Consider the following 14,116-nt stretch of genomic DNA (forward strand, 5'->3'; position numbering starts at 1 on the left):
TCTGAAGAATCGTTGACACAACGGATAAACGAAAAGGACCTGCTGATAGCTGAACAAGAAAAAGTTATTTTGAGTCAGGAGAAGTCCCTGAGAGTTTTAAGAACTACAGAGGAGTCTTTTGCACATACACTGAAAGAGAAAAATCAGTTAATTTCTGAGCAAACAGCAATAATCACAGAACATGAGCGGTCATTGACCCTGCTCAGAGATGAACTTTCTCATGTGGGAAGGATTACAGATGAGAATATATGCACCAGTCAAATGACAAAGACCTCATTATAGCAAGCAAGAGAGAGTAAATTTCAGAACGTGACTGTTCACTTACCCAGCTCGAGGATGAACTGGAGACCTCTGCAAAACGACAGCGAGAACTCCAACAGCGAATGGCTGGAAAGGAATCTGAGTTTGAAAGATGCCTGGATGAGCTTGAGAACACTAAGACTGCCTTAGAAAGTTGTAAAAGTGAAATAGAGAGTTGTAAATTACAGTTAGAGAATGAGCAAAAGGAATTAGAAAGCTGTAAGAGTGAACTTGCAACCTCCAGACAGAAGGAGCGAATGTCATCTAATGAAATCATGCAACTCATGGGCACAGTGGAAGAACTGCAGAAGCGTTGTCATCGGGGCAGCCTGTCTGAGAGTGACACCATCCAAAAGATGGAGGTAGAGACTGTGAGGAAGCTTGAACTTCTCAGGGCAGAGCTGGATGAGATGTATGGCCAGCAAATCGTCCAGATGAAGCAGGAGCTTAATTTGCAGCATTCAGAAAGAATGCAGCAACTGACTGAGCAACATCAAGCTGAGATGGAGCTTCTTAAAGTGCAACAACTGTCCCAAAGTTCCACCAGCAGCTCTGCTGAAGTGGAAACTCTTAATGCTAAGGTCGGGGAGCTTCAAGAGATGTTAGCGCAATCTCAAGCAATGCAGGATAGAGCAAGATATGAGCTTCATCGGGTTGTCCAAGAGAAGACCACCCTTCAGGCCAAGGTTGAAAATCTTCTTCAGGAACTTAATATTGCTAAAGAAAAAGTGGAGCAGGTCTCCCAGAGTCTTATCACTCAGGAAAGGAAACAAGGTGAACTGCAGCAGCTCCAGGAGACCATTGACAATCTGAGGAGCGAGCTGTCTGCTGCTCAGGAAGCTGCACAAGAGGCAGAAACAAAACACGAATCTGAAACAACCAATTATAAGATCAAATTGGAGATGTTGGAGAGAGAGAAAGATGCTGTGCTGGACCGTATGGCGGAATCACAGGAAGCAGAGCTAGAACGTCTGAGGACTCAGCTTCTGTTTAGCCACGAGGAGGAGCTCACCCAACTTAAGGAAGATTTACAAAGAGAGAACTTCTTGAACACAGAGAACCTTCTCAATGAAGCTGCTATCAAACACGAGAAGGTGTTGGATGAGCTGCGCAGTGGTTATGAAGAAGAACTGCGTTTGTTACAAAGAGAGAAGACAAGTTTTTCTGCTGAGCGAGATGAACTTTTGCACCAAATCTTCGGACTCAAAGAGGATTTGAAGCTGGCTTTGCACAGCTCTAAGGCAGATGAACTTGTCCAGCAGCTGCAAGAGCTTCAAGTAGAGCTTGAGGAACTCAGAAAGGGAGGAGAAGAACGGGCTAGAATGGAGAGAGAAATTCAGACACTACTGAAAAAGACAGAGATACTTGAAAACCAAACAAAAGAGAAGGACAACAAACTGAGGGAACACGAACTGGCGAAGGAGACACTGGTTGAGTCTAATAACACTTTGAAAGAAGAGTTGGACTCACATGTTATGAAAATTGAGACACTCACAGCAGAGAACAGTCAGATGCAACAACAAGTAGTCCAGCTCAGAGAGGAAGTTGAGAAACAGAGGACAACCTTTTCTTTTGCTGAAAAGAATTTTGAGGTGAACTATCAGGAGCTCAAGGAGGAATACACATGCCTCATTGAGGCAAAAACACAGTTAGAAGACAGGACCCTGAAGGAGACCCTTGAGTTTGAGGCAAAAATTTCCGGTCTTCAGTTACAGATTCGAGAGCTGGAGGATAGCAGGAGAGATATCAAAACTGAAGACTTGAATACAAACAGTAAAGCTGTAGTAGAAAAAGACTCGAATGAGCTAATGGAAAAGCTTAATGTTACTTTAAATGAGAAGGAAAGCCTGGCTGGAAGGCTTTCTGAAGTTACAGAACAACTGATGTCTACAGAAAGCAAAGTGGGACAGCTGGAAGAAGAGCTGATGAAACTTAGACAGGAAAATGCAAAGGTCATTGCCCAAAGTGAAAGCCTAGGGAAGGAACTGGAAAAGAAGCAAGAGATTATAAGAGAACAGATGAGAGGGCAGGATGCCCAGAGAAAAGCTAAGCTCCGGGAAGAAGAGCAAGCTGTTGAGACAGTGTGCTCTTGGAGGATTCTCACCTTCAGATTCAATCTCTACAAGAGGAGATAAAGGCTCTTCAGTCCCTCTTACAGGCAGCTGAAGCTGAGAGAGACAGCATCCGGCAGACTGTGGAGCTTCAGAGGCTTTCACAGACTCCATCTCCAGCAGCGGTGCAGTCCTCGGGGGAGGGACCTGTTGAAGGACGATCCTCCCTGCACAAGTCCACAGCCTCAGGGTCAAGCAGGCGCAAGAGACGGCAGAGGTCGAAGCAGGAGCGCAAACTAGCCTCTGCTCTTTCAGACAGCAAGAAAGGGAGGAGGAAGAAGAGGCAGTGGTAGAGGAAGAGAGAGCAAAAAGTGCTGCAGAGGAGGAGATGCAGTCTCAGATGGAGAGCCAGTTTGTGTCATGTTCACAAGAGAGGGCCGGTAAGGAGGACTCCACAGACGGGTACCAGGGAGACGGAGGCAGAGACTACATCAGCAAAGGGGTAGGTACTCACATGTATCTGCTGCAGCACACATCACGCTGCATTGTTTTTGATTAAATAACATGTTTGATGTAACGATAAAAGGCTTGTCAAAAACTGTGCATGCCAGCTTAAAACGTTGTAGAAATTGCATGCATCACATTCACAATTAATGCTGGGATACTTGTGATTGTTATTAGCTTAATCAAAAATGTGTGGACTGCATTCATAGCCAGAAGCAGTAAACATATGTAGAGAGAATATGACTGATGCATTTCAGCACTGACATGTTTTCTCTCTAATGACTAACGGTCATGATTGCAAATCGCCTGAGTGTCTGCAGGCTTGCTCTGAGAGGTAGCGTTGAGCAGCAGTCAGACTGTTGATTCATTTTTAAGTTAATGCTGAGTCTTTTGTGCAGCTATTGTGGAAAGAAACGGGTAATAGGAAAATAAACACACAATACAGATGCCTGTTGCACTGGCATATATAGACAGTCCATTGAAATTCTGCTCATTTCTACTTGTAAAAGGGGGCACTATACAGTATTTATAATCTGCATTTGATGCTGCTCATCCTCACATTGAATGTAATGTTGGTTTTAAAATGATTTAAAATAGATAAAATTAAACGGCAATCAATCAGTCGTCTCATAGCTTTGAATCATTGCCGCTGTGTAGAAACGTGTACATTCTAGTTTCTTTCCATCCTGCAGGTAGTGAAGGGTTTGAGGTGAGAAGTCATTTTAACCCAGTCACTTTTTTGTCTGTGTCACTTTGAGCTGTGTCACAAATACACAAGGCAAAAAAAAAAGATTGTGTACTGTGTATGTCTTCCATTTTCACATCTGTGTTGCGTATTGTTTTTGTCACCTCCTGGGTTGGAAAACGGCACGTGCTACAGATTCTTATTTGCAGTGCTGTAAATCCTGTGCTGCTAGATTTCTATTTGAGCTTTGTACATTTCAACAAAGAGAGTCCTTCTGAATGAAATTCTGTGAATAATCATTCATATGATAAGAACAAGAAAAAGCTATACATGAGTAGAGTCCCTCCTGAAACACCTGAAGATAAAATGTAGTGACTACAGATCCTCTCTGCTCCCTCTCAGGAAGTGATCAATAATGATGCATCTTATCCTTCTGTCAATCACTGTCTTATTTGTCTGCATTTGTGCTGGGGTAATACTAATTACAGAAAAATAATTACAATATTTTTCTTTCTGCTTGCTTATTTAGGTAGCAGACGTGCGACGGGCGGCCACACAGAGGATGTTATGTGTCAAAGAGCCGAAGAAGAAGAAGAAGAGGGAGAAACTGAGCATGTAAATGTCACTTAAGCTCACATCCTGCCCTTTTGTCTGTCCGTTGCTTTGATACATCTTACAGTGTGGGCTAAAGGGCAATAGATACAGCTCATACAGCTGCAAATTTACGGACCTAGTGGAATACTAACATATACGTTATAGCACCAGTAGTAGTGCTATCAGAAGGCTAAAACAATGAGATATCAGAACAGATATCAGAGAGAAATGAAGAGTGTATGATTTGAGGTTAGAAGTAAAACAACTCTGCTTTCCAAAGCAAAATAGTCCTTGATGTCAGGGTGCAGCTGCAGATGATCCTTGACAGCACACTGAGGCAGCTGCTGAAGTGAGACACAATTTCTAGCAGCAACTAAACTCTATACATTTCCAAAATATGGCAATAGCATCTAAACAAACATCTGAAACCCCTTATTTAGCCAATATTGGAAAGAAAATACTGCTTTTGCTTTAATTATTTATTTCATTATGCTCATTTTAGGTGATTTATGGCATTGTACAGAACTCCACTGAGATGTACATTATGACAGTGTAGATGTGATCCATAGCCACTCACTGGCTTAACCCTTTTCATTCTAATTTGCCCACGCCATTGTCTGATAATAAAACACCATGCTCTGCCATCTAGAACTTTTCAGAGGTACTGTTATGGAAGAGGCAACTGGTGTTTCTGTGCTTAATATGGGGGCCTGGTTTCTTTTGTATTGTTATTAGGTAGAAGAAGGAGTAAGCATTTTTGAGACAAAGAGGCTGATTGTATTTTAAACTCTAACAAAGAGTTTTTTTTATTATGGCTTCATAGCTGTAGAGCTTTTGCTGATCTTTCCTCATAAAACCTTGTATCATTTAAAATGATGTTGTTGCTGTACGTAGCAGCATCAGCAGCAGCACATCATACACAGCTGCCGCCTGTTTATTAGGCACTGACCCCGTCTCATCTGCATGTTTTATGCAGCAACATCTGAGTAGTTCCAGGTTTGAAAGGAGTCCCTGCTCTGCTCTGTTGGACGGAGTGATGGTATCATAACAAAACCATTTAAATACAGCCTAATTAAAATGTAGAGAGCACTTAAAACCATCCGACATCAAAGGTAACAGAATCACAGTTTCATCATTGTGTAACCCTAACAAATTTGTGCTAATGCATAATGCATCATTAGAGAAATAAGCCTAACCATGTGCCTTTTGTTCACTGATACAGAAGTGATAATGGCAGACCTCTCATCCTGAACACAGATGCGCCATCGTAGAAATAGGATTGGTGGAATTATGTTATTTAATCATTTACCTCCTCTAATTAGCAAATGGATCCACCACGTTGCATAATTTAATTTGTGTCCAATTATGTAAATGGTATGTGATACTTTTTACACCTCAGTGTAGTAGTTGTTGTTGTAGTCTTCTTATGTGGTGTTGTTGACTATTTTTAGACAACCACTCCAACAGAAAATGACTTCATATGTATGGACAGACACGTTTCCCTGTGGATGATGCTGTGTTGATGGGATAATATCTTCTTCTTCCTGTGTTCAGGGTGAGTGCAGACTGCAGATGGAGGCCCAGCGCATCAGTCTCTCTCAGCTTCATGCTGCCCAGATGGAGCTGCTGCAGGAGGAGACGCATGTTCGCACACACTCACTGGAGCTCAAACTGCAGAGCCTCAAAGACCACAGTGACCAGGGTAAGACGTTTGATGTGCATATAGGGAAAAACACTTGCATGTTATTCAGTTACATGTATTTAATGGGTGCTTGTTTTTCCTTTAGATGAACAAAAAGTCTTCAAATACCAGAGTTTGATACAAGCTGTGTCTGAAGAATGCAGTGAGATTATTCTGGTAATGATTGCTGGAAAACTGCTGCAGTTTCATTAAATAAACATATTAATATTTCCATGTATTAATTAGTTATTTTTTCAGTCTTTTCAAAAGATGTTTGGTGAAGAGTTTTTGGAGATTGTGGAGGAAAGGTGTCGGCCGCTCGTTTCAGAGGAAAGACCAGTAACTAGTGAATCCACTTCCATCGTCCAGGAGGCCAGAGGTATTTTTTAGGAATCAGAAAATAGTATTAAATTTGCACAGATAATAAAACAAGAGTTTACAGTGAACAACATATTTACCTATTGGTCTTTGTCTACCTGTAGAGCTGTACAGAGATCTTCAGCAGGTGAGGGAGAGGATTGAAGAAGAACATCATCGACTCTCTCAGCTGCAGGCTGTGCTGAGAGCTGATGGGAACAAGGTAAAGATTTACAAATCTATAGACATTATCTGTCTTCCAGTTGCACAATACATGCTATTGTTAACCTTGTTTTGAGTATGTTTGTATGTACAAGTGAGGGTTATGGTACATTGATGGCTAAAGATAGGAGAGATAGACATCCCATGGATAGTATGGAGCAGTTTGTTTAAAGAAACAGAGAGCACAACAGAGTCGATAAGAAATCTGTTTATCTCCAGATAATGAACTGCAGACAGCGTACGGTGAACTGAAGAGCACCAGCGAGCAGGAGATCTCTGACCTGCGTGTGCAGGTTGCCCTTAAGTCCCTCAACAAGCAAAGGTAAAAATGCAGTTCTTCTCTGCTCATTCAAATGAAAAGCACCCAGGTCAAAGGTTAAAACGTGTGTAATAACGTACCTTATATTATATTTGAGATGCTGTGTTGTATATAATAGCCTTTTCCCTGCTTTCCATTGACTCATTTCCTACTAAAAAAAGATGTGTACTTCTGCCACTGTAGCAATATTTTTCCCAAAAGAAATATGAAAGTCTCATCCATTGATTTTAGTCTCGTGTACATCCTGTTCAGCATATTGAATCACAAATTTTACCTTTGTGTTGCTTAGATCCGGAGGAGCGGCCTGCTTCAGTGAACTTGCAGAGGCTGAGGGCTGAGGCTCAGGAGAAGCAGCACCAGCTGGAGGAGAGTCACAGGCAGGAGATGGAACATCTCAGAGCACACTACCAGCAGCAGGCTACAGAGACGGAGGAGCGGTATGCCACTGAGCTCTTTGTGCTGCAGCAACGGCTGCAGGAGGTCACAGGCAACGAGACTCACTACAGGTGACACAGCATGAAAACATAACAAGTTTAAGAAAACACAAAACATATATCACCTTCATTTTAAGTGCTTGATTGATACATGTTTGCATGTTGTGAAAAAAAGGTCTGAGCAGGCCAATCTATATAATTGAGTATACTAAAGATAACTACTGATTCAAGCTGGCCTTACATCCTGGGCATCATGTAGAGGCTACCTGACCCAGTTTAGTTGACAACAAAGCCATGACTAATGAAATATTCACAGGGAAGTGTTGTTTATGCCTTTTGTTAGCCCACTAACCCGTATAAGTGCTTTTTCAGTGTTTCCAGGTGGCTTCACTGGGCACTACAGAGCTCTATAAAAAAGCTCTGTAGTGCCCCAGAAATGTTAGTTATGGTTAATTATGATTATTGTCATCTGTGTCACACTGAAGTATCCACTAAGCTAAACTAAATCTGAGATTCTGCTGCCCTCCACTGTTTAATGTGGTAACTGTAAAAAGTTTTACTATCTAGATAAATTATTCATATACATATTATATTATTACTTTATTTGCTGGCAGATACAGTTTATATTTGGCCATCCACACTTTATTGATCGTCAAAACTATTTGCTATTTATCGATATTTTATTACTTTTAAATCTCACTATATTACCAGCAGACTGGTGACTTCTACCACAGACAAATAAGACACACCTCCTTAAATGGGTTTAGGGCTTCTTCCACTTTATATTAACATTTTAATAGAAAAAAATACAATTTTGTATTTAATTTAATGGAAATATTAGCTTCCAAGATGTGATAATCTTATAGATGATAATCCTGGATGAATTGTCAACTTTTATTTGTTTGAGACAATTATTACAGACATTGCATTTTGTCTTTCAGCCTATCCAGCGTTGCAGAGTCAAGTTCTGAGAGGTGGAGGAGCACACGGAGGGCTAAAGGTTTGGCTGCTTCATTTTTTGCCTCTTTCTAAATCTCTCATGTCGCATGCATCACATCTTAGTACGAACTGAATCGTGCGCATGCATTAAGATGCTGTGACAGTATGGAGGCGTGGATGGAGGGGAGGGCGTGCAGTTTCAGCCTTTAGGCTAAAACGTGCCCCAAATCCCTTAGTCCGGCTCCAGAAGCAGCATCATGAGTGGACCTATATAGTATCTTAGAATTAAAAGGACTGGACGTTACATAACATCGTTTTAACCAAGCGAACGTAGTCTTGTCTTGCGTGAATGGACCGTGCTCCATTTAAGCCACCTCTCACACTCATCTTTCCAACTTCTATCCTTCCTTAGTTTGTCACTCCGACACCATTCCAACCTCAAAACTCCACAGCTCAGGGTTTAAGGCTCTCACATCATCAGGCAGAGATCAGAGAGGAAAATTGTCTGGATTTGTAAATGTGTTGTTTTGTTTTAGCTTGTAAAGAAGCTGAGGCTGAAACGACAGGACGGGGATTCATCACACAGAGGCGTAGTGTGCTAGTGGAGAATGTTGCTGTAATATAATGGAAGACACTTCTTTATCCTTTTTTCTCTTTTTATCATCCCTGCGAGGCAAAGAGAAAAAATGGTGTATTTATCAGTAGTCAAGGGGCAGGAGGGTTTTGGCTACACCAAATGAGCTGTTTATTTCAGAAACAGTGTTGAGAAACTTTTGTTGAACGTGTTTCTGCCTGAATTTACAACACTACAGCTGCTAATTTTAGCTAATCTTATATTTTCACTTTTCTCAGGACCTAAGTGAGGGTGAACTGTCAGGGGAGGCGCAGAGTTGCATTCGTCTCACAGGTCTCCTGGTCTGACAGCACAGCTGCAGGCACTGAGGAAAGCTCTCTATCACAAGTATCCAAGAGGTAACCGCTCTCAAAGAGCAGCACAGCCTCGAGCTGAGGAGACTGAGAGAAGAAAAGGAGCAAGAGAAGAGAAGAGAGGAGCGCCAGGAAGACGGCAGAGAGAACGCGCAGGATCTTAACGGCATGACAGTGCTGGAAGCTTCGCTGTGAGCCTCAGGGCAGCTGGACCAGTCCTTGTAGAGGAGAAGCAAACTGGGAGAGAGTGAGGAGGAAGTTGCCAAGGTACGTGGTGATATAGTTTCAGGTTTCATACAAATGTGTCGTGACAACAACAGTTTAGTTGGACTGATGTAAAAAGATGCAGTAGTTTTTTGGGATGATGACAAAACAAAGCATGAAACATTCTTACATTAACGGCAGAAGAATCAGTAATCATAGTTGCAGCTGTAGGCACTGTTCATTCCTAGATCTAGTCACACATTCTATCAGCACTTTTGGAACCCCATTGTATTTCACATCAAAAAGAATCCTAAAAAAGACATTCATGTCTTCTGACAGGCCATAGTTCAGATGTCTGTGGAGTTTGCACAGCAGACTGAGCTGGCTCGAATCAACAAACGTGCCTGTCAGACAAGCACCTCCATGCAGACCCAGTCGGATGAAGAGGAGTTGGAAGAGACGGAGGAGAAAGAGGAGCAGACTCCTGTAGCTTCCCCCACCACAGGCGTCTGGCTGGAGGTGGTGGAGAAAGAGAGGCTGAAAAGGGAGCTGGAAGAGAGGACTGCTGAGATCAGAAAGTTAAAGGAAGAGCTGCAGAAATCAGAATTGGAGCAGGTCAGTGTGGGTTTATTCTCCACTTCCTATGGCACAACACAAATTCATTTCTTCCATCTGACAGACTTCATTACTGCTGTGTCATTAATTTTCAGTTGCACTGTGTCGCAATGCAGGTGTTGCATCAACACAGTGTCATTTTTATTGGCTTTAAGATTAATAATCTAGTCAGTTTAAACTTATTTAGCACCATATTTAAGGTGCTAAATAAGTGTTTTTGACACTGTGAATGTTAGTATTGTATCTTTCTGGAATATATTTCTGTTAATTTCATTGTATGTGTCCCTCTTTTTTTGATGTGCATATAGCAGTTTTAACCTAATATCATTATTTAAAGGTCAGACAAGGAGAGCCATTGTCATTGCAGCATCTGTTTTATCTGCACCTTTAATCCCCAAACTACATCTGAAACAAAATGCAAACATACAAAAACCCCAAACACTCTATTAAACATTTGACCTAAACATTTAAATGGTAAAAACAGTTCACAGTTTCAGAAGAAAAAGTATTTCCTCGATGTCAAAGTTTATAAATTTCACAGGAAGCATATTTGTTTATCTGCTGCTATCACATAATATTTACATATCTAGATTTTGCATAGTTTTATCATCCATATACTTTTTGTGCCCTAGTTTTGTCATGTTGATTATTTTTTTCAAAGCAGTTATCCTCTTTTCAAGAGCTAATCTAGGGGCTTGCTTGGTTTTCACTAACCATTTATTGCATGATTAGGCTTTAACTGTGTGATAGCAGTGGCTGTCAGGTTCATTGTTCCTTATGAGATGAGTTGCTCCAACACACACACACACACACACAGTGGTAAAGAGCGGTTCCTAAGTCTCAGTAATTGGTTAAGATTAGCTTCAGTGATGAGAAAAATGCTGCTGCGCTTTCATGACAACACTCTTTATACACTGTACATAGTTTCAACAGTTCAGTGTTTAGAGTGGAGCCATACAAAACAAACCTCAAAGCTGACACTGAACGTCAGAAAGACGTTTTGTTAAGATAGCGCCTTTTATTTTGGCAGTTTAAACCCAAATGTTCCCCAGGCCACATAATAAAATTTGGCAGTTTGGCATTTTAATCCATTAATATTTTGCTGGATAAAATGGTTTAAATATTTAATATCACTTCAGCAAACCACAAAATCACAAAGTACATGAGTGTTTTTATTTGTTTCAGCATTTACATGCTAGTTTCATACAGAATGTGCAACTGAAATAATTCTTTAAACCTTAATAAAAGGATATGGTAAGCTGCATTTCTCCCCTTCCTCCAGGAGATGGTGCTATTAGCCCTGCCAGTCCCTGTGCCTCAGGTGCACCTGTTGCCATAGCAGCACAAAGATAGTAGTGTTTCTCTCAGCTCCAAGGGAGTTAAAGTGCGTCTTTGTGTTTGTGTGTGTGCTCGTTAAAAGGGCAGTGTGTTTGTGTGCGCCTGGCTGCGCCTTATTTGAATTCACTTTTACTAAATGGTGGCACATACAGCCGCTCTGGCCACTGCTGTCGAGAGTTGTCTGATTATTTAGCCTCAAACTTTGCAATGACGGGGCTGCTGTCTGTGTTCTCCCTGCTGCCTGTCCAGGCCTTAAAGAAGACAGAAGATGTGGAAGGAAAAGTTGAGGAAGAGCCAGGCAGGTTTGAAACAACAACACAGGCGGTGGGGCGACCCTTGACAGCACAAGATGATGGAGAGTCTTCTGATAAGGATGCTGAAAGGTACAACAGAAGTCATATTACAGAGACCCTCAATGTGTTAGTTCTGTGAATAAGTTTGAAAATATAAAAAGATCTAGAAAAGATATTTTTGCAGGCATTATTTACATATAATCTGTTTTTTTCAGGCACCTGTTGCGTAAAGCCAACAAGAATCTCTCTCAGGTTCTGCTTGAAATCCTGAAGACCACAGCAGCAGCAGAGGAAACTATGGGCCTACACATACAGAGTTGGAGTGATGCTTCCAGTGGAGTGCAGCTGCCCCACTCCACCACACAGGGTGCAACCTGGCAGTTTGCTGCAGGTAAATAACATCAAGGCTTGAAAAGTTTAAAAACCTATCAACTACAACTTCTAGAGCAATGAAGCATCAGAAGAAAAGACCTCCAATCAGTTTGAAGACCTAAATTTCATTGTTACTATGGTTTAATTAAGCATAGCAATACGGCACCATGACTACATAATCATGGTGCATGACCAACAACAATATAATTCTTCTCTCTTTAGTTACTCAGCCTAGAGTTTGTAATGGAGTAAAATAACACACTGTCAATTGTTGTGGATAACCTTGTGTTCCTGCTTCATTGCACATGCTGTAGATTACTGCAGATATCGGTAATAAATTTTGTCACTCGTGGATACAATGTGGCATGAGGCTTGTCTTATCACATGCTTCCATGCAAATTATGGTTGCTCACAGACAGTACGTACCTGTTGGACAATTTGTATGTGCAGCAATGTCAGCACAATCTAATCTTATGTCATTTGTAAATAAAAATTAACTTCCGCAACAACAACACACATACATACATACACAGATGTAGCCAGTGTTGCTTTCATGCACCATTGTAAATTTCTTATTGCCTATCAATTAACTGTTTTTTTATTATATTATTATTAGTCGACACAGTTTAACCCACACTGCCTCCTCCTGCTATCATGGTTCTCCAATGAATCAGTGAATTAAATAAATAACTGAGTTATATAATCTGCCAGCTACCCTGCAGGCAGTCGCGTGAGTGTAGTGTACCCATTTGAACTTGATGACGGATGCAAACTTGTTCTGTCAGGAATATAAACCACACATTTCTTTGAGTGTGTACAATAAACCTTTAACCTATTAACTTACTTAACCCATAAGAACCCACAGTGACACAGGGCTCATATTTACTGTTTTAGCAGATAGTGTGCATAATATGTTTGGCACAAACATGACACTTTACTGTACATGCTTACTGTATATGTTTCTCTGTCCTTTACTCTGCAGAAGACCTGAGCATGTGGTCCAAAGAGATGGAGGATGGCGAGGGTCTGGAAGTGTTCCAGCAGCTGCTGCTTGGGCCTGAGCCTCAGCTCAAGAACGAGGAATTTGTAAGGAACATCAGCAGTCGACTCAAGACCGCACTCGAGAAGATGTTGATGGCCATCAGCAATACCACTGACCAGGTAAAAATGAAGGGGTTAAATTGTTTAACATTAGTGTCTGGACTTTATAGTGCGATTGACTGGCTTGATTAAGTAGTTTATTTAATAGGAATAAACAACTATAAAAAACTAAAATATAAAAAAACATAATAAAATCACAAAATTTATTTGACTAGCCACCATTATATAGATCTATATATCTATATATATAATAATGTGTCAAACTGTGAATGAATCTGTGCCAAACGAATAGCTCCACTGGTGGATGCACCGTCTTGTTGAGGACACTGTAAATATTGTGGAACAAGCATATAGTCATACAGACTGGGATCAAAGGGAACTAGAATGAACATTTCAGGACCTCTGTGGCCCAGTGACTTAATGTTAACAGTACAGCATACTTGTACAAACAATATTCTGACAGCTAGTAATATAAGTCCAGAGTCACTAGCAAAAAAAAAGTTAAAAAAGTGACATTTTTTTTGCTTGTTGAGGTTTCAAGAGTCCTCCATGAATGGTTGTGTTTGTTTGTGCCTAAAAGTTACCAATAAGCAGAAAGCCAGTGAAAGCATTTAAATGACCACAACACCGTTCACCCTCTCTGTGTGTTTCTATGCCTGTTCACGGAGACATAATGGGGATGAGGTGGCAGAACGTGGCCAGCAACAAAGTTGGCCTGTCTAGAATTCACACACAAAAGAGCTGCCTCATTCCCAGTGGTTGCCTGTAGATACGAGCAGTATTTACACAGAGCTTTTGTCCTGCCATCTAGCCTATCATAGTCCAGTTGCACAGAACAACTCCTCCCAGTGTGGTGCACCGCTGTGTCCAGTGTCAGCCCTCAGAGACGTGGCCAGTTAACTAGGCCATTGAATGACTTACTGTAACTGACTGCACAACGCATCATATTCCCGCTGGCAGGAAATTCATGTGTTATTCACGCCGAATGGGTTTTATCTTGGTGATCTAAAAATAGCTTTAAAGAAATCTCAGGCCAAGCATTGCTGTTCCAGCATCCATCCACACTACAGAGCACACACACGGTTGAATCTGTTTAATTTTTCAAGTAACTGGAGCAAAAAACATGCTAACATACTCTCTTAGAAATATAATGGGGCACTTCTTACCATTTTTTTAGACC

At 41.2% G+C, this 14,116-nt stretch overlaps 2 protein-coding genes across 2 annotated transcripts; both read left to right on the plus strand.

Annotated features, from left to right (window-relative positions):
• The first annotated feature begins 307 nt into the window (after positions 1 to 307).
• Positions 308 to 9,040, plus strand: LOC114432089 (A-kinase anchor protein 9-like). Its single transcript, XM_028399864.1, has 9 exons — positions 308 to 2,430; positions 2,783 to 2,853; positions 5,689 to 5,836; positions 5,922 to 5,992; positions 6,298 to 6,320; positions 6,688 to 6,716; positions 7,003 to 7,219; positions 8,089 to 8,147; positions 8,939 to 9,040. The coding sequence occupies exons 1-9, from the start codon at positions 384 to 386 to the stop codon at positions 8,947 to 8,949; spliced, it is 2,676 nt and encodes an 891-aa protein (XP_028255665.1). The 5' UTR covers positions 308 to 383; the 3' UTR covers positions 8,950 to 9,040.
• Positions 9,041 to 9,217: 177 nt separating this feature from the next.
• On the plus strand, positions 9,218 to 13,068 carry LOC114432094 (A-kinase anchor protein 9-like). The gene is made up of 5 exons (XM_028399874.1): positions 9,218 to 9,280; positions 9,557 to 9,832; positions 11,420 to 11,553; positions 11,679 to 11,854; positions 12,818 to 13,068. The coding sequence occupies exons 2-5, from the start codon at positions 9,569 to 9,571 to the stop codon at positions 13,066 to 13,068; spliced, it is 825 nt and encodes a 274-aa protein (XP_028255675.1). The 5' UTR covers positions 9,218 to 9,280; positions 9,557 to 9,568.
• Positions 13,069 to 14,116: the final 1,048 nt, after the last annotated feature.

This window comes from Parambassis ranga, chromosome 2 (genome assembly GCF_900634625.1).
Source record: "Parambassis ranga chromosome 2, fParRan2.1, whole genome shotgun sequence".
In the NCBI taxonomy this organism is placed as follows: domain Eukaryota; kingdom Metazoa; phylum Chordata; class Actinopteri; family Ambassidae; genus Parambassis; species Parambassis ranga.

Bases quoted from the DNA above. Each gene is read 5' to 3' on its own strand.
- LOC114432089 (XM_028399864.1), top strand. From the start codon at position 384: ATGGCTGGAAAGGAATCTGAGTTTGAAAGATGCCTGGATGAGCTTGAG. The intron at 5,993-6,297 runs GTAATGATTGCT...GTCTACCTGTAG, and splicing joins AATGCAGTGAGATTATTCTG to AGCTGTACAGAGATCTTCAG. The intron at 6,717-7,002 runs GTAAAAATGCAG...TGTGTTGCTTAG, and splicing joins AAGTCCCTCAACAAGCAAAG to ATCCGGAGGAGCGGCCTGCT.
- LOC114432094 (XM_028399874.1), top strand. From the start codon at position 9,569: ATGTCTGTGGAGTTTGCACAGCAGACTGAGCTGGCTCGAATCAACAAA. The intron at 9,833-11,419 runs GTCAGTGTGGGT...CTGCCTGTCCAG, and splicing joins AGAAATCAGAATTGGAGCAG to GCCTTAAAGAAGACAGAAGA. The intron at 11,554-11,678 runs GTACAACAGAAG...TGTTTTTTTCAG, and splicing joins TCTGATAAGGATGCTGAAAG to GCACCTGTTGCGTAAAGCCA.